General features: G+C 29.9%; 1 protein-coding gene across 2 annotated transcripts in view; it reads left to right on the top strand.

The window, feature by feature from the left end:
- Nucleotides 1-20,557, top strand: part of LOC101239935 (voltage-dependent L-type calcium channel subunit alpha-1D) — a 109,418-nt gene extending 88,861 nt beyond the window's left edge. For both annotated transcript variants that reach the window (XM_065791769.1, XM_065791770.1), the window contains 6 exons: nucleotides 5,753-5,849; nucleotides 7,151-7,355; nucleotides 16,623-16,726; nucleotides 16,888-17,027; nucleotides 17,834-17,955; nucleotides 20,240-20,557. In XM_065791769.1, the coding sequence (XP_065647841.1) occupies nucleotides 5,753-5,849; nucleotides 7,151-7,355; nucleotides 16,623-16,726; nucleotides 16,888-17,027; nucleotides 17,834-17,955; nucleotides 20,240-20,262 (691 nt within the window). In that variant the 3' untranslated portion in view covers nucleotides 20,263-20,557. The remainder of the gene's footprint in view (nucleotides 1-5,752; nucleotides 5,850-7,150; nucleotides 7,356-16,622; nucleotides 16,727-16,887; nucleotides 17,028-17,833; nucleotides 17,956-20,239) is intronic.
- The last annotated feature ends 228 nt before the right edge of the window (nucleotides 20,558-20,785 follow it).

The following is a 20,785-nucleotide window of genomic DNA, read 5'->3' as shown; positions in this document are numbered from 1 at the left end:
CCAATAGAAAACTTGGTTCATTGTGGTCAGTCCTTTGTGCGATAATGCACCAGAGACATAGGAAACAAAGAAATTTTGTTAAACTTCCTTGAAGACCCACGAGGAATAATACCATTTTGACTGATGACCTCCCATCCATAGTTGTTATACTTAAATGCACTCAGTGACATTTTGACTCTGGTGTAGTCATCTTTGAGATGCAAAGAGTTGGCCATCAGAAGAGATGGTTAATTGTTTCCAATGTGAAGCAACACGATTTTGAGACTCCAGGATAAACTGTTTATGAATGGCGCATACATTCAATAGGATTACATGCAATACCTATAGCCTGGAATAGACTGACAAAATTGTTGCAGAATCACAACCCATCATGCTGATTAAAGAAGTTGGACAATCTTTAATGCCACTTCCTCTGATTTGTGACTTGTACACTGTTATCAACCAAACTCCACTGTTTGAACCTGGATATCAGAAGCTCAACATTCGATTTTGTAAGTCTGAGGCCCTATTTAAATTGTTCATGTCTTTCTGGTTAGGGAAGTATGGTTTTCTATCCCTAACATCATCTGCGGGATTGTAGTCCTTATCTCCAGTATCAGCCTCGCCATATGATTTGCTGCTGTCTCCTGAAGATGACCAATGCCGCCTAAGAGGAGTTGGAACAGGTAGATTGGGGCTGTGTGATACTGGGGCAATGGAAGAAGGTATGTCCAGATAAATGATCAGAGAGGCATTTTTGCCAGTGCGATAATTTTTTGGGTTTACCATGCAGAAGTAGTAGTTGCTTGAATGGTCCCTCGACTCTTGCCAAATTCCTGGGATAGCAAACTTCATGACTCGCTTCTCTCCTCTGTATCAACCTGTAATATAGCACATAATAATACATAAGAATTATAATAATTTGAGGACAGGAAATTTTAAAACATTGAATGATTTCAAGATAGAATATATTTGCCTACAATACACGACTTATGACAAAACTTTGTAAATTACAACTCCTTGAAATTAACTGGACCTAAAGCATTGAAACTTTATAGAAATAAATTAAAACACATCTAAGCGAGAAGCAACTGTTCAGTTTACCTTCAAGTGGTTTTCAAGATTTTCCAAATTTCATTGTCCTTATCACAGAAGCAAAGTTTTTTTGGAATAACAGCCTTTCTTTTCTAGACCTAATGGGTTAGGAAAACACACTTTCAGCCCAGGAACAGAACAAAAGTAAAAATTTGTTACATTTTCTAATAGTTGACTTCACTAAATTGTTGTAAATTTATTTCTTATGAAATTTTGACTTTTTAGTCATTTTTAGAAGCTATAAATGGTGTGCTGTTCTGTTTTTAAATTTATATAATTTAAGTTTAAATGTAAGTTAAATTTGACACTGACCTGTTAGAAAGATCTACTTTTAGCATTATTAAGAAATAATAAAAAGTTTTATAAGTATTATACTTTAAAAGTTAAACTTATATAAAATGCAATATTTTAAATTATTTTATAAAAGAATATAAAATCTTTAATGAGAGTTTTAAGAGAATTTCTATTGACTTTAATAAAGCGTTTAGAATGAAATGATTTAATAATCTTAAAACTTTCCCTGATACACCATATGAAGCAAGCTTACAGACAACACCAGCATGCCAAACTTTGCTGAATGCTTTAGATATGTCAAGAGTAGTAGCCCTATACTCACTGCTCCATCTATTTCACAATAAAAATCTTATAGGTATAGTTGTTAGCAAGTCAGCTGTAGAAAAATAAGATCAAAAATTGTACTGATTGTCTGACAGTATGTTGTTTGACTCAAGATAGGATGTTAGAAATTTGTTAATAAAAGACTCAAAGATTTCGCTAATAATAGATAATAGACTCTTGGATGGTAGCTGGAGGGGTCAGCATGTTCTCCAGAGTTTTTAAAAATTGGAACCACAGATGTTATTTTCCAGCTGGCAGGAAAGCAAGATTCAGTCAAGCACTTATTAAGTAGTTTGGAGAGAATTGAAGAGAGTTCTGATGAATACTTTTTTAAAACCATAATGTGAATATTGTCTGGACTACAAGCAGTAAATGTGTTTTAGAAAAAAATTTAGTAATTAAAGGTAGAGTAGTTTAAATGTCTAATAATAAATTAAATTGTTTCTTTGGAATGACAGAAAGAGTTTAGTCATTATATTCAAGAGGCAATTTAGATAAAAAAATGAGAAATAATATGAAATAATAAATAAAATTTTTGCCTGTGTAGAGGTAATCAGACCTATGTATTAGAGATAGAATGTTAACCTTTGTTAACGACATCCAATAATTTTAAGATTATAATTTTGAGATTTTGTTAATGATGGTGTTTAATATTTTCAAAAAGTTTTTGAATATAACTTCTGAGGTAAAATGTTTTAGTAAACTGAGAATATTAGAGCTTAGTATGTTCTGAAAAAATATACAAGATTTATTGAACTGAGAATAATGAAGTTTAGCATTAGACAGAACTTTTTTTACATTAATCTCTTACAATTATAAAAAGACACTTGTTATTTTTTACAAGAGAAACTATTTTGAGTTGTTCTTGTAAAAAATAACAATGAGATTGTCCCAGATGTGTTTTTAATACATTGTTTCCAGTTTAGGATGTTGAATTCTATATTTTCTTGACTCAATGGATGGGTTTTGCTTGTGCCTCTGTTTTCATGACTAGGAAACTCATTCTATTATCTCCTAAAGAGGGTACAGCACTAAAAATCTGTTTTATGGTTCTAAGGCTGGCTGGTAATCAGGTTTCCCGAACTCTGTGGTAGCACTCAGTGAGGCTGATTTCATCAACAGCTGAAAAATATCAAAGTATTAACAGTGCCATGCTGCGCATGGATGATGTCCCTGTTTGTTCTTTTGGTGTGCATTGTCAAGGCAACACTTAGAGCCCTTTGTTTCGGCTTAGGGTTATTAACAGTAATGAGGCAATTGCTTGGGTTATTAAACAGTGTACTGAGTACTATCTATGCTTTGAGTCAAGTTCTTTAACAAATTTAAAAATGAATAAAGTACCAAAAACTATAAAATACAAAATACCATCGTCATCACCAAGTTCTCTAACCTGTCATTCACTAATATTCGTGGTCTTCAAAGCAAATTTTCTTCCAAAAGTCTAATCTCTTCCAAAATTCACCAGACTTACTTGCTCCTTGTGAGACTAATTTGAGTTCAGCTGTCCCATCTTGTGATCTTAGTGTTGATGATTATCTTCCTTTATTTCATAAAGACTCCAATAGTCACATGCTTGGCCTGGGAATTCACACATTTGTTGAGAAACTAGGTTTGAATCTACAGACTATTCTTTTTTTTTTTTTTTTTTGTTTAGCCACCACTCCACTCTATTGCCTTTCTCTTTTTTCTATATCGCTCTCCTTCATCTCAAGACTGCACTCTTTTTGATGTTATTTTTGATCATATTGACCAAGCTCTCTCTTTATCCATCAGCCAATATTGTTGTTGTTGGTGACTTTAATGCTCATCACACTGAATGGCTTGGCTCTAGTGTCAGTGACTCTGCAGGCATTAAAATCCACAACTTTTGCCTTTCTCAATCCCTAACTCAAACAGTCAACTTTCTAACTCGTTTTCCAGACAACCCGAATCATTTATCTTCTCTACTCAACTTATGTCTTGCTTCTGATCCTAGTCAGTGCTCAGTTTCTCTACAGTTACCCTTAGGTGCTTCTGATCACAGTTTGATCTCTCTAAAACTATAATCTTATTCTTATTTATCATCAGAATCCCCCTATCACCGTACCTCTTAAAACTACCTTAAAGCTGACTGGGACTCTTTCTGTGATTTTCTTTGTGATGGCCCTTGGTATAAATCTTTCGTCTTCCTGTTGACTAATGTGCTTCTTACATAACTTCGTGGATTTAAGTTTGCATGGAATATTTTATTCCTTCTCGACCATTCCAGGTCAAGCCTCACTCTTTACCATGGTGATCCTCACATTGTGCTGCTGCAATTGCCAATGGAAACCGTTACTTCCATATTTATCAGCAAAACAATTCTCCAGAAAACAGACGTCTGTTTATTACTGTTAGAAATAGCCCACTATTCTCAGGTCATCAAATCTTGTATTTCATCACAAAAATCAGGCTCTCGTGACTTCTGGAGAATCTTTAACAGTATCAATAATGAGGGCAAATCTGTAATTCCACCTCTCTTGTATGGTTCAGATTTTGTCACCTGACCTAAAGACAAAGCTGAATTGTTTGCTAAGAACTTTTCATCAATATCATCTTTTGATTCCACTAGTTGTGTTCTACTTGATATAGCCGCCAAACAGGTTGATCCATTGCTTGACATTCATATCACTCCAGCTTCTGTATCTAAAGTGATTTCCTGCTTAGACTCTTGTACAGCTTGTGGTCGGGACAACATACCTGTTATAGTCTTGCAGAAGTGTTCTCGGGAGTTGTCTTTTATACTTTCAAAACTATTCAACAAGTGCTTATCAGAGTCTTGTTTTCCTGCCTGCTTGAAAGCTACATCTGTTATCCCTATTTTCAAAAGTTCTGGAGAGCTATCTGATTCGCCTATAACTTTAACTACCGTCCCATTAGTCTTTTTCCTATCATAAGCAAGGTTTTTGAATCTTAAATTAACAAACACTTAATCTCTCATCTTGAATCTAATAACTTACTTTCTAATCATCAACATGGATTTCGATCTTCTCATTCTACAGCTGATTTGCTAACAGTAATAACCGATAGGTTTTATCGCGTATTAGATAAAGGTGGAGTGGTTAAGGCCATCACTCTTTTCTAAAGCTTTTGGTAAAGTTCGGCATGCTGGTCTTCTCCATAAGCTTTCTTCTTATGGTATATCTGTAACAACTTTAAGATTATTAAATCCTTCCATTCCAATTGTAGTATAAAAGTTGTCCTTGATAGACAGTTTTTATACTACGATTATTCTGTAGCTTCAGGGGTTCCTCAAGGTTCTATCCTTGGCCCTATATTCTTTTTAATTTACATTAACAATCTTCCAGATATTCTCACAGCTAAGGTCGCATTGTTTGCTGATGATACTACCATTTATTCTTGTATTGATATAAAACCAAAACTCTCTGATTGCTTGGAGGGGGCATTTTAGCTTGAAAAGGATCTCACTTCTGCTACAGCATGGTGCTTACAGTGGCTGGTGAACTTTAATTCAGATAAAACTCAATTTTTTTCAGCCAATCATTATTGCAATAATTTAGATCTTCCTATATTTATGAAGGGTAATGTACTCGATGAGTCATCTATCCTTCATCTTCTAGGTATAACTTTTACTTCCGATCTTTCTTGGAAACCATATATCAAATTTGTTGCAAAATCCTTTAAGTAGTCTATCAATTGTTATCTTGCTCTACAATCTTCATCTTTTCTCTTCTAGTAACTTCCAGCTCTAATAGTGGTTGCTTGCAGCCTTGTTGGAAGTGAAGATGTTTAAAAATATATATACATTTATATATTAAAACTATAAATTATAATATTATTTAAAAACAAATAGGTATACAAACTATGTGTTTTCTAGATATTTAGTCATAAAATAATTTTAATATCAATAATTTTCAATTTCTTTTTTGAATTTTTTTTTTATCAGGTTTTATCATCTCTTTTATATAGTTTACATAACATTTTTAAGTAGATTTTCAAAGTATTGAATAGAAAATTGCTAATAAAAATGTTAATAAATTGCTAACAAAAGTGTCAACTTTTAAAAATTGATTAATTATAGAGGCAGAATATTCCACAGTGAATTATATGAACTGATGTGTTCGCTACAACCCCCAGTTGGATTTGGTCGTAATTGCCCAAAAATATTTGCTTATAAGGTAGTTAAAAATATATCTATTTATTATCTTATTATAAGTAAATTTATGAGAATGTAATTTTTTTTAGTTTAATTTAATTTATATGTTTATTCAACAGCTTTTATGTTAGTTTATAAATTAAAACTTTGAGTTTTGTTTTACTAGATTATTTTGATTTAATTTAATTTTTTTTATATTTTCTAAAAGAAAGCAATTATTATTTGAAAACCACCTGTTTTTCACAATAACAACTCTCTGTTATTATTTTTAGCCATTAGAATTGTAATTAGTGTTTTAAGTAATCAAGTAAATCAAATGAAAGACCATAACAGGCGACTTGGCAGATCAAACCATCTATACCATAATCAACATATTTAGTTATTTCATTGTTGAGTTCTCAATATACAAATAAACTAAACCATTTTCTAGAGCAGATTTTATGTTTTTTTTCTTGCCAATTGAATTGCTAAGATTTTATGTTTTATTTAGCATTTTACTGTTTATACCTATCATTAAATTATATATATTCTTTATATCTATTACATTTATTGTATATAATCTTCACACCTACATTTTTCTTAAAATTATTGGTGTTATACAAAATGGGTAGAGGTTATGGTGTTTGGCATTTTTTTAATACTTATCACACCTAAGGATTCTCACCTGAAGTCTTCTAACTAATTAAAAAATCTGAATTTTTTCTAAAAAATAAAAAAAAGTCTGAAGTTCTTCTAACTAATAAAAAATTCTGAAGTTCTTATTTTTTATTTTTTTTAACACTAGTTCCTTTTTTTTTTTAGCACTAGTTTAATTAACACAATAAGCATAATTAACTTATTGTTTATTGTCATTAACACTTTAATTAACTTATTGTTATTGTCATTAACACTTAAAAATACAAAAAAATAATCAAAACATTTCCATGAGGCTCATTTTATTTTATAAATGCCCTCTTGTTTTTATAATTGTTTAATAAAAAAAATGTTATATTTAAATGTTCCATTAAAATTTTATATTAAAATGTTCTTTTAAACGGTTATGAAAACAAATATGTTAAGGGCATTTGTAAAAAAACAAAAACAAAAAAAAGTTTTAATATCAGCAACTTTAAATGCTGTACAGCAAATAGTATTTGACTGACCGCACATGACTTTTATATAAATACAAAAACAAAATTTGTACTCTTTTTCTTTGTTTTGATTGGCTACTTTTTATGGATAAAATAAATATTTTTAGTATGTTATGTTACTTGATCTTGATTTTATGTGTTAACACAACATTTCTTACTTGATTTTGATTATTAAATAATTTTATTACACTAGCGCCTTATTCAAATGAACATGCCATTGGATCCTGATGGGACTGTTTCTTTCTATACTACATTAATTTCACTTATTCGACTTGGTTTGGACTTTTACACTAAAGGTAACAGCTATGAGAAAGATAAGGAGTTAAAAAAAGTTATCAAAACTATATGGCCAACAATGGAAGCAAAGTCAATTAATAAATTTTTCCCAAAGCAAACAAGTATGTTTCCTTATAAATATATATGTGTGTGTGTTTATATATATATATATATATATATATATATATATATATATATATATATATATATATATATATATATATATATATATATATATATACATATGTATATATATATATATATGTATATATATATGTATGTATATATATATGTATATATATATATATATGTATATATATATATATGTGTATGTATATATGTGTATATATATGTATATATATATGTATATATATATATGTATATAAATATATATATATGTATATATATATGTATTTATATATGTATATATATATGTATATATATATATATATATATACATATATATATATATATACATATATAAATATATATATATATATATATATATATATATATATATATATATATATATATATATATATATATATATATATATATATATATATATATATATACAGTACTGTGAATAAGTTTTAGCCCACCATAAGTTTATAATTATTTTTGATTTTGTCATAAAAATATGAAGGACTTAAAAAGTAAAAAAAAATCAGGTTTATAGACCCATATATTACAAACTTAAAATACCAATTTTAAGTCAGATCAGGTTATCCTGCTACTGGTAACATGTAACCCAGTACAATCTGCTTTATGTCCTGCTGCCTTGAAGGATATGCCTTTTTAGGCAAAAATTAGGAGATGCCAACTCCGACTTAAAACAACCCCTGCCTTGGGGCTCCTGGTTGAGTAAAGGCTAGAGATGGTGTTTCAATAAAAATACTCATCTTGGGCAGATGTTAAATGCACCCGGCTACTGTCTTGTAGAAGGTCTCCTAGGCAAAGACTTAAGGGGTAAACAGATTCTATTTGTTGACCAGCCTTGCACCTTTTCCTCATCTATTAGACTGGCGCAGATGTATTTTTAATACATTGTTTCCAGTTTAGGACGTTGAATGCTGGATTTTCTTGACGCAATGCATGGGTTTTGCTTGTGTCTCTTTTTTTAATGACTAGGCAACTTGTTCTATTATCTCCTAATGAGGGTACAGCTCTAAAACTCACTTTTATGGTTCTGAGGCCGGCTGGTAGTCAGGTTTCCCGAACTCTGTAGTAACTCTCAGATAGGCTGATTCCATAAAAAGCTGAAAAATATCAAAGTATTAACAGTGCCATGTTGTACATGGATGGTGTCCTTGTTTTTACTTTTGGTGTGCATTGCGGAGGTCACATTTGGAGCCCTTTGTTATGGCTTAGGGTTTATAACAAGTAATGAGGCAATTGCTTGGGCTGTTAAACAGTGTTCTGAGTACTATCTGTGCTTTGAGTCAAGTTCATCAACAAATTTAAAAATGAATAAAGTACCAAAAACTATAAAACACCAAAAAACCATCATCATCGCCAAGTTTTCTAAACCTATCATTCACTAATATTCGTGGTCTTCGAAGTACCTTTTCTTCTGTTGAGTCTTATCTCTTGCAAAGTTCACCAGACCTACTTGCTCTTGGTGAGACTAATTTGAGTTCAGCTGTCTCATCTTGTGATCTTAGTGTTGATGGTTATCTTCCTTTAATTCGTAAAAACTCCAATTGTCACATGCTTGGCCTGGGCATTTACATTTGTAAGAATTCACCCATTTGTCATGAAACTAGGTTTGAATCCACAGACTATTCTTTCATGTGCTTTCGTTTAGCACCACTTCACTCTATAGCCTTTCTCTTTAATCTATATCGCTCTCCTTCATCTCAAGACTGCACTCTTTGATGTTATTTCTGATCATACTGACCAAGCCCTCTCTCTTTATCCATCAGCTAATATAGTTGTTGTTGGTGACTTTAATGCTCACCACTCTGAATGGCTTGGCTCTAGTGTCAGTGATTCGGCAGGCATTAAAGCCCACAACTTTTGCCTTTCTCAATCCCTAACTCAAATAGTCAACTTTCTAACTCGCTTTCCAGACAACCCGAATCATTTACTCTACTCGACTTATGTCTTGTTTCTGATCCTAGTCAGTGCTCAGTTTCTCCACATTCACCCTTAGGTGCTTCTGATCACAGTTTGATCTCTCTAAAACTAACATCTCATTCTTCTTCATCACCTGATTTCCCCTATTATCGAACCTATTACTACTACAGTGAAGCTGACTGGGATTCTTTCCGTGATTTTTTTCGTGATGGCCCTTGGGTAGAAATCTTTTGTCTTCCTGTCAACAAATGTGCTTCTTACATAACTTCGTGGATTCAGGCTGGCATGGAACATTTTGTTTCCTCTCGATGATTCCAGGTCAAGCCTCACTCTGCTCCATGGTTTTCCTCACACTGTGCTGCTGCGGTTGCCAATGGAAACCGTTACTTCCATATTTATCAGCAAAACAATTCTCCAGAAAACAGACGTCTGTTTATTACTGCAAGAAACAATTGTAAAAAGGTTTTGTCTAACGCCAAAGCCCGCTATTCTCAGGTCATGAAATCTCGTATCTCATCTCAAAAACTAGGCTCTCGTGACTTCTGGAGAATCTTTAATAATATCAATAATAAAGGCAAATTTTTAATTCCACCTCTCTTGTATGGTTCAGACTTTGTCACCTCACCTAAAGACAAAGCTGAATTGTTTGCTAAAAACTTTTCATCAATATCATTTCTTGATTCCACTTGTTGCGTTCTACCTGATATTGCCAACAAACATGTTGATCCATTGCTTGACATTCCTATCACTCCAGCTTCTGTATCTAAAGTGATTTCCTGCCTAGACTCTTCTACAGCTTGTGGCTCGGATAACATACCTGTTATTGTCTTGCAGAAGTGTTTTCCGGAGCTGTCGTCCATACTCTCAAAACTATTCAACAAGTGCTTATCAGAGTCTCGTTTTCCAGCCTGCTGGAAAACGTCATCTGTTATCCCTATCTTCAAAAATTCTGGAGAGTGATCTGATTGGTCTAACTACCGTCCCACAAGTCTTCTTCCTATCATAAACAAGGTTTTTGAATCTCTAATTAACAAACACTTAATTTCTCATCTTGAATCTAATAACTTACTTTCTGACCATCAATATGGATTTAGATCTTCCTATATTTATGAACGGTGATGTACTCGATGAGTCATCTACTCGTCATCTTCTAGGATTAACTCTTATTTCCAACCTTTCTTGGAAACCATATATCAAATCCGTTGCAAAATTAGCATTTGCTAAGGTTGCATCTCTTTATCGAGCTCGACACTTTCTTACTTTGGATTCTATTCTCTGTCTCCATAAATCTCAAATCCGGCCTTGTTTGGAATACTGTTGCCATATCTGGGGCGGATCTTCTAATGATGCCCTTTCTCTTTTGGTGCAAAAACGCATTGTAAACATAGTTGGACCTGCTCCAAAAACGCTTATTCGTCTAGTTTTTTTCCTCGAACATCAGCTCTTAGGAATTCGCTTTCTTCATCTTGCTTTCCTGATTCATGTAATTTGCAATCAATTAAGTCGTCCGTTAATCGTTATCTTGCTCTACAATCTTCATCTTTTCTATTTCAGTAACTTCCAACTTTATTTAGTGGCTGCTTGCAGTCTTGTTGGAAGCAAAGATGTTAAAAAAATAAATAAATAAATAAAGTTTGCCATCAATTCTGAATAAATCACTTACTTCAGATGATAAAATACAACCTTAAACTAAAACAGAACCTTCCCCATGCTTGATTGTTGGATGTATACAATCAGGGTGATAAGCCTTTCCTGCTTTTTTTCTTTTATACTGTCGTCTTCTGCTATCAAACAATTTAAATTTTGATTCATCTGTGTATAGTCCACGGTTTAACATATCTTGCATCCAATTACTATGCTGTTTTGCATATTTAAGTCTTTTTTCTTTATCGCCACAGTGTAGTAAAGGCTTTTGAACTGCAACACACCCTCTTAACCCAGCTTTTAGCAAATGTCGTTGAATGCAAGATGAGGAAACATTTGTCCCAGTCGCAGCCTGAATGTCTTGTACTAGTTCACTGGAGGTTTTTTTCCGATGTCGCAGAGACGCATTTTTTAAATACTTTATGTCATGTTTTGTAAGCTTTGGAGGTCTTCCACTTCGAGTTTTATCCTCAAAAAATCTCTTTTTTTTAAATTTTTTTATAATTTCTCTAATGGCTGTCCTTGAATATTTTGTTTTTTGGACAATTTGTCGTTGAGAATAACCTTCTTCATGAAGGACGATAAAAAAGTTATACAAACAATCAGCAGTTCCATTTATCTCGATTCTATTAAAAATATTGTGATTAGTCAAAATTTGCTTACTTTCTTTATTTACTATAACTTTTTTTTTTTTTTTATAACTTTAACTTTTAACTTTTTCAGTTTTATAACTTTAAAAGATCACAACGCCAACTTCATAAACAACCCTACTGTGCGTCTTTTAAATCCTGCAAAGAATGAAGAAAAAGCCTGCAATTGCATTTAAAAAATCTCTTTGCCCACTGAACAACAATTGCTTGTCTTACAACATCATTTACCAAGCCACCGTAAGCTCAAATAAATCTCAATACAACGATAAAGTATACATTGGGATAAGTGAAACCTAATTTAAGCTACGTTATGCGAACCATCAAAAATCTTTTAACATAAAAAAATGCAAAAATGACACTGAGTTTTCTAAGGAAGTATGGGAGTTAAAAGAAAACAATTTCACAGCTTCAATCAAATGGAATATTATTAAACGCTGTAAATCATACAATCCTGCATCAAAAATTTGTAAGCTTTGTTTAAATGAGAAATTCGAAATATTATTTTACAAAGGAAATAATCTGCTAAACAATAGAGGCGAATTAGTTTTTTAAATGCAGACACAAAATAAATTTCTCCTTTCATTATTTGATAGCAGAGATTAGTTTTCCATTATGTCTTCTTGTACTATAACGTCAGAACTCATTCTACCGTAATTTGTAATTTTAAAAATGGTTTTTTATATTTTTGATTTTGTACTTCATGGCTGATGATTTGCCGCTAGGCATGAAACTTTAAGTTCTATTAATGTTGTTTTTTCTAAAATTTAAGTATAAAACGCTCTGTTTTTAAAAAAATATGTATTTTCTTAAATATTGAGCACTTTACAATGATCAAGAGTTTAGTATTTTTAATACTAAATCATACGGCAACAATATATATATATATATATATATATATATATACATATATATATATATATATATATATATATATATATATATATATATATATATATATATATATATACATATATATATATATATATATATATATATATATATATATATATATATATATATATATATATATATATATATATATATATATATATATATATATATATATATATATATATATATATATATATATATATATATAGGTATATACAGGGTGCGTCAATTATTTGAGAACATTGTGTAATGTCATCATTTCTTTATGTTGCATTAATTTTTTTTTTTTTTTATAAATAATTAAAAATGACAGGTAATAAGCTAACACAAGAAATGAAAAGACGTGCTGTAATTGTAGCATTAAAGGTCGAGCATAGCAATTTACAAATTGCACAATTTTATTAAAGTCACCCGATCTTTTGTTCTTAAAGTTTGCAAGGAGTTAGAAGAAAATGATGGTGATTGTAATCAAGCTGCTAAACGTAAAAAACATTAGTAATGGTCGGATACGACTAGAACACCTGAATTTATTCATCAAGTTTAGAATATCGTTGACGAGAGCCCCCAAAAGTCAATGAGGTCCATCACTAAAGACCTGGTTGTTTCAGAAGCCACAGTTTGAGGACTGTTCATGAAAATCTTCGCTACAAGTCTTATGTGATGAGGAGAGGTCAGTGTATGTAGGAGACCACCAAAGCGAATTGTTTGATAAGGCCCAAGAGGCTGTTAAACAAACTGAAACATCCTGCTGAGCAAGGCATGCTTTGGTGTTTTTCAGCCGAGTAAAACTATGATCAATATCAAAAACTAAACAGCAGAAATGATAGATGGCTGTGTGATGACCCTTGCAAAGTTCCAACAGTCATGCACACAAAATTTCCTGCAACTGTTATGGTTTTAAGGGTTGTTAGCAACGAAGGACATGTGATGTCACCACACTTCTTTCCGCAAGGACTAAGAGTCACTTCTGATGCTTACATTGAAGTCTTGGGTACTGTTGTTAAGCCTTGGATCAATAGAGTATGGAATGAAAGGTCATACATTTTTCAACAAGACTCTGCACCAGCACATAAGGCTCAAAACACTCAGGAATGGTTGACAGATAATTTTTATTATCACATTACTCTAACTTTGTGGCCTCTAAATTCTCCAGACCTGAATTCATTGGATTATTATGGGTGGGACATCATTGAGAGAGATGTTAATAAACATCCCCATAACACCAAAGATTCTCTGAAAAAATCTATTGTCTGAGAAATAGAGAACATAGATGAGGGCCATCTCAAGCACACTCAAGTAGTCAGTTTAGGTCTCGAATCGAAGCTGTTATTAAGTTGAGGGGGATTTCATTGAATGAAATTATTAAACAATAGTTTATCTTATATTATTTATATAACAGATTTTGATTAAAAATATTTTCTGTTTGACTTTTTTATCATTTATAAAAAATTAAATATATATATATATATATATATATATATATATATATATATATATATATATATATATATATATATATATATATATATATATATATATATGTATATGTATATGTATATGTATATGTATATATATAGATATAGATATATATACGTATATATGAATATATATATATATATATATATATATATAAATATATATGTAAATATATATATATATTTATATATATACATATATATTTGTATGTATTTATGTATGTATGTATGTGCAGTAATCTCCTGCTTCAGTCTGAAAGCCAAATATTTAACTGTATCTCAAAGTCTTAAAGAGAAAGGCTATCATTAGAAAAAGTATTCATACAAGTAAAATAAGAGATTTTAGAGGTAGAGAAATGATTTTAGAGGTAGAGAATGGAATCAGAGGTTTAGAGATTTTAGAGGTAGAGAATGGAATCAGGAATAAGAAAACAACAAACTCAATAATAAGAGGCTTTATTAGATGATAACTTTAAATTGAATTCGTTATTTGCTTTCCACAAAAAGTCAGTAGTAATAAATAATCTGAGAAGATTGTTAACATTCTTATAACATAATTAATTATAAAGATAACTGTTAGCAGTGAACAGTATTTTTTTGAATTAAAATTTCCCATTCAATGTGAGCTCCAAACTGTCACAGAAAAGAAATCACATTTAAGATATCTGTTTTAGCAATTTAAAAGACTTATTTGTCAAGACTGTAAAAATTAGTTGTTTCATCAGCAAATACTGTTATAAGGGTAAAATTATTAGGAAGTCAAATAATATAAATGAGAGACAATACTGTATGAAATGTGTATTGTTGTGGCACCCCAAGATTTTTGGAGAAGATCAGAAAAACTTTATTGAAAGCCTTTGATATTTTAAGCAATAGAACTTCTCTGTTATTATGGCTAACAATTCAGCATTAGAAGATTGAAATTTATCAAATTTATCAGATTGTCAGAAAATAATTTGCTGAATTCATGATAAGATATTGAAAAACTATTAACTTAAGACTTAAAGAGAAGAAGATCAGGTATTATTACCTAATAATAGTAATAGAGAGGAACCATCTTCATAGTTATTAAAAATGGAACCACAAATGCCATGTAAATTGGATTTATGCATTAAATATTCTTTGGAGTAGTTCAAAAATCTTATCACTACAAAGAAACACACAAAAAGAGTTTTAATCAGTCTTAAGGTAACACTAAAATGTATTAATTAAAGGTTTTAGTGAGATCATGATGATGGTTATCATTGATCTGTGAGATCATGATTTTAATCACCTAAAAAAGAACAAGAAGAAATAGAGCAGAACTTAAGGGAGAGACAACTCCTTTGTTTATTTTCTGATATTTAATTTAGTTCCTGATATTTTGTCTTATTTCTGATTACTTGCTTAGTTACTTAATTCTAAAGACTTTTCAAAAATTTTAATAGTGTCATTACAATTTTTTCTCACTTGAAATTTTCTACAGTTTTTGTTCCTCAAAATATTTTTCTCATACCCTTACTAAAATCCAGAACTCTCTTCAATGCTCCTTAAACTCTTTAACAAGTAACTAAATCTTTTTTTTTTTCAAACTGCTGTCTTTGAGTGTCTTTAATTAACTAACTTTTAATATTTTGATTTATCTTAACATCTCTCTGGTAATCAATAGAAATCAATATAATAGAAAATAAATATAATATAAATAGAACCAATAGGTCATCCTATTCTATTGGTGACTTCAATCATATTAATATATAATTTGTGATGTAGCAAGGGCTATTGCTCTAGACATATTAAAGGCTATAAAGTCTCACATATTTTATTTTTTTCACAATTTCTCTTCATTTGGTGTGTCTGATAAAGTTTTTAAAATGATTAATTATTCCTTCTAATTTTTTAATTATTCCTTCTAATTCCGGTATTTAAGGTGGTTTGATGGACAACACTCTCCTTTTCTTATGGTAATCTCATGGTTTCATAAGATTTCATCCTTGAGCTTTTTTTGTTTTCATCTTGTTAACAATTTTTAACATCTTATTAACAATTATTAACCTTCTTACAATATTACTTCACAACTATAAACTGCAGTCTTGACAAAGAGTTATTGCTTTTTGATTGTTTTGACCAGGCAGCTGATTTTAATTGTGATCTCTCTTCTTTGACAGCTTGGGGAAGCGACCGGTGAATTTTAACCTTAAAAAATCTTTTAGTTTAGTGCTAATATTTATTACAGTTTTTACTGTGCTGACTTCTTACTCCAGATTCCATTTTACTTTGCTGGCTTACTCAAGATTCCATTTTCTATCTCTATAAATCTGTATGGAGTTTTGTTGTCATATTTGGGTTGATTGGTTTTCAATGATGTTTTTTTTTTCAAGATCCAAAAACATTAAATGTTGTTGGATCTGCTTTCGTTCCTAAGCTTGAGTCCTATCATTGTAATGAAGTTTGAATCTTTAATCGTAAATACCACAAATGCTGAACATATTTTTTTTGTCTTCTAAAAACTCAAAGTAAAAATGCTTGTTTTTATTTTATACTACATAACAATAAATATTTCTGTTAACTTTAAAGTTTTTAAATATAACAACAATTTCTCCGCCCACATATTATAACATTTGTTTATTATTTAGAGCTAATATTGTAATTTAGTTTACATTGATTTTTATAGATGACAATCTTCAATTGACTGTTGGAAAGATATATTGCATGAAGCTGTTTGTCTATAACTATCGGAAATCTAAAGGGCAAATTATTGAGTCATCTTGCATACCAGTTTGTCTTTCATACTATATTTTAAATTTCAATATTATGATTTTTTTTTTTTTTTTTTTTTTTGTAAAAAAAAAAAAGATAAATGTGTGATTGTAACTTTTAGTTTCATGCAAATTTAATTTCACAATTTAAATTTTATTAAACGATTTTTTCTAACATAGGTTGCTACACCTACTGTAATGCAGCGTATCCAAGCTATCCTTCCTAATCTAAAGAATCGCAAGCTATCAAACCTCGATACATCTGTTGATTCTCAACAAGAGATAAAAGTTAAAAGAAATCTTACTTTCTCAGGAACCAAGTAAATTACTTTTTCAGAAGTTATTTTTTATTATTTTTTTCTGATTTCAAACATCTAGTTATAATACTTCTAAAACTTCAATTACAATTTTTTTATTTAAATTTACATTTATGATGTATAACTCCCATGCATCACTGTATGACTGTCATGTGTCATTATTTAAATATATGCCATTATTTAATTATATGTGCCATTATTTAATTAAAAATGTGCCATTATTTAAATATATGCCATATATGCCAAATATATGTCATGTGCCATTATTTAAATATTATATGTTAAAAAACTACTTAAAATACAAGCTTTTATGACTTGCATCCAAGTCCGTAACTTTATTTTTGAAAAATCTCATTTCACTTTTAAAGATTTTTTTTTTTTATTTTCTTTCAAGTGAATTATTTTTAGTTCTCTTAGGGATCGTCCATAAATTACGCAACGCAAAATATATTTAAAAACTTATATTATATACAAAATTATTTTAAAATATATAGAAGTATGGAATAATAAGCTCTTTTACGCGGTGATTTTAATAAAACTTAAGAGGCTATTTTGATTTTTTTTTAAATTAAGACTGCGAGAGAATACTTTTGATCTCTTTTGTTTTGTTTTTTGTGAAAGTTTGCGTTACGTAATTTATGGGCGATCTCTTTCACAAAATGCGATAAAGTTGCTGATGTAATAAATGACGCAATACCCCTTTATATTGTACTTATCACATTTTCTTTACTTTTTTTTTGTCTTTTTTTCATTGAGTTTTTTCTATTACTCCGTTCTTTAATATTGATTACTCTTTAATTATATTTTAGAATTCAAAATGAATATCAACCCAGCATCATTACTAAAAAAGAAACATCTCGAAAACATTATTCATTGGGTAATCTTTTTTTGGTCAATTCTACAAATCAAAACTCAGCAACAATATCACTAAGTAAGTAGAAAAATTTTAAGTTATACAATGTTCATGAACATTGTAATATTTCTTCTTATATAAGTTTAAATTTTAAAAAATAAATGGTTTGTGAATGGGTAAACCCATATATAAAATATATTTAAATTAAAATTTAATTTAAAAATGAATGCACGAGTTAACTTCCTTATTCAGTTAATTCAGAATATAATGAATTAAATTTTGATTAACGTAAAGATAAAAGAAAACAGAGGTTTTCCTATCTTGGTATGATTATTATAGTTAAGGTGACCATATTTGAAAAATACCAGACGCGTACAAGGAATAAATTTGGTATGTATAAATGCAAATGGATTTTAAATCAGGCCCGTAGCCTGATTTAAATACCATTTCTTTAAAGGGGAAGCACTTTTTCAAGAGGGGCCAAAAATAAAATTAAAATAAAGGCGCCTAAGGGCAATTTTTTTTTTTTTTGGCGTCTATATTCTCCTATTTTTTGATAAAATTTTGCATAAATTTAATAAAATGATCAATTATATTTTTTATATTCTTAAGACGGTTTCGCCTTGCCCTTTTTTGTGTTGTACTAACAATTTTTGAATATATGTTTAATTTCAATTTTTTAGTGGCAAAACAGATTAAAGCGCAGGGAAGCACGTGCTCCCCTCGCTTCCGCCCTGCCTACGGGTCTGGTTAAAATGGGTTTTACTGAAAACTCGTTTATTTATTTTAAAATAGCATGTGAAGAAACTAAATAATGGAAAAAATATTAAACAATATTTGCATTTTTAAATAATAAATATTTTTCATAAGAATGAATTGTTTTCAGCAACATGTCATCTTTTTCAATTTTTTTCTGCAAATTCTGAGCAGCTATATTCCTTAAAATAAATTTAACGAACAAAATAACTGCCAAAGTTTTCATTGTAATATTCCAAATATCATTGGCAATCGAAAACAATCGCTCTGCGGAAGAGTTTGTACCTGGCAAGCACAAAGCGGCTTCCACCAAATTTAACAAATTGTTATAAGGAACGTGATTATTTTCGAAATAAAAAAAAATTTCAACCCATCGCTTGTCTCATTCAACCAATCGCTTGTCTCATTCAACTGACTGTGAGTTCCAAAAAGAAAACTTTTCCTTTGTGCAATGTAAATTAGTTCTCCCAATATCGTTGAACAATTCATTGTCATCGAATGTGATTTCTATTGATTTTTTCAAAAAAGTTCTAGTTTCAATAATTTCAATTCATTCAACTTTACTGTTAAGTAAAGACCATTTAAAAACTTCAACCTGATTAAAGCGACGCGTCTACTCATCTATATACTCTAAGACAGACACTGTAAAAAATGTCTACTTCTTTCAAAAATTAGTTTTTCAAATGACCAAAGCTCTGACTCTTCATCAACTTTGTGATTTTGTTCGACGATATGGAAGCATCCAATGCCATTTTGTGTTTGATAGATTTGCAATGATTTTCAATTGCAGACCGTCCATGACTACTAATGTCAAATAGGCTTTGACAAATAGTATATTTGAGGAGCTCATCTTTGATCCGCGCTAAGAAAGGAAGCATTTTCTTTAAATTATCATTAAACGTGTTTAACTTTTTCTTCTTACTATTCATTTTTTGAAATTGATGTATAAATAGTTTTGAAAAACCCTAAATTACTTTTTTATCAACACTTATTTTTATGAACTTCTTATTAAGATAAATCGCAAAGCGTTATTTACAATAATGAGGGAAAATCTTTTGAAGTAATTTTTTTTTCTTCTCTAACGGGAATTTTAAAAACTCTTTTTTTTAAATGTTTACAGGAATTTAATTCATTTAGTTTCGTGTTTTATAGTTAAGTTTATTGGAATTTTATTCATTTTGTTTTTTAACTATATTTCAGAAAAGTCATTTATCATATTTTATCATTTATTATATTAAATATTTATAATAAATATTATATTATAATACATATATTAAAAGTTTTCAAATAATCTTTTTTGAAAGAATTTTATTTGCTTTTTTATATATATAAACGCGTACAAACCCAAACGCGCAAAACTACCGTCAAACGCTTACTGTACGCGCCAAACGCGTACGTATGGTCACCTTATTATAGTCTATGTTTATAAAAATTGTTTATAAAAAAATTAGTCTGAAAGTTTGCTATGGATTTTATGAAACTTTTTTTTTTACTAAAATAAACTCAAATGAGTTTATAAAGTATTTACTTAAGTTATAATTTGCGTTTATAAATTATTTTTTTTATGAACCTGATATATTATTTGATAAAGATTGTTTTATTATAGGATCCGACTTGTTGGAACAGTAAAAAACATCGTGATGTAGTCAAATGTTTAATAGAAAATTTTTTCAGTGATAACGATTGATCTGAAAGAAATGCGCTGCGCTTTTCGACTATCAGATCCAAATATAGAAGTCGTAAATAAGCATATACGTCCGATTGAATTCGAACAGCTTGAAACGTTTAAAGGAATAAAGTTCTTTTAATTTTTCAGCAGTAAATAATTTGAACTTTTTGTAAATTCAATTTAAAAAATTGCTAAAAATATACCGGCTGCCGAATATTTAAAACATGACAATCGAATAAAAAAAGTTTTGTAAAACTTTGCTCTTTTTCAAAATTTCCAGTAAATACTTTTCTACCTGACTATTAATGAAATGGGATAAATAGTCCTAGGTCACCGATCCTAATTAACTTCCTACTCTCACCCTCAAAAAAAAAAAAGTTCTGCCAAAAAAAATTATTTTAGTATTTTATACTAAAAATAAATATAGATTTATAAATAAATATAGATTTATAGAGCTTTTTAATAACTCAGTTTATTTATTAA

This window comes from Hydra vulgaris, chromosome 02 (genome assembly GCF_038396675.1).
Source record: "Hydra vulgaris chromosome 02, alternate assembly HydraT2T_AEP".
NCBI classification, from domain to species: domain Eukaryota; kingdom Metazoa; phylum Cnidaria; class Hydrozoa; order Anthoathecata; family Hydridae; genus Hydra; species Hydra vulgaris.
The sequence above is the reverse complement of the archived record's forward strand: the minus strand, read 5'-3'. Positions and strand labels throughout refer to the sequence as shown.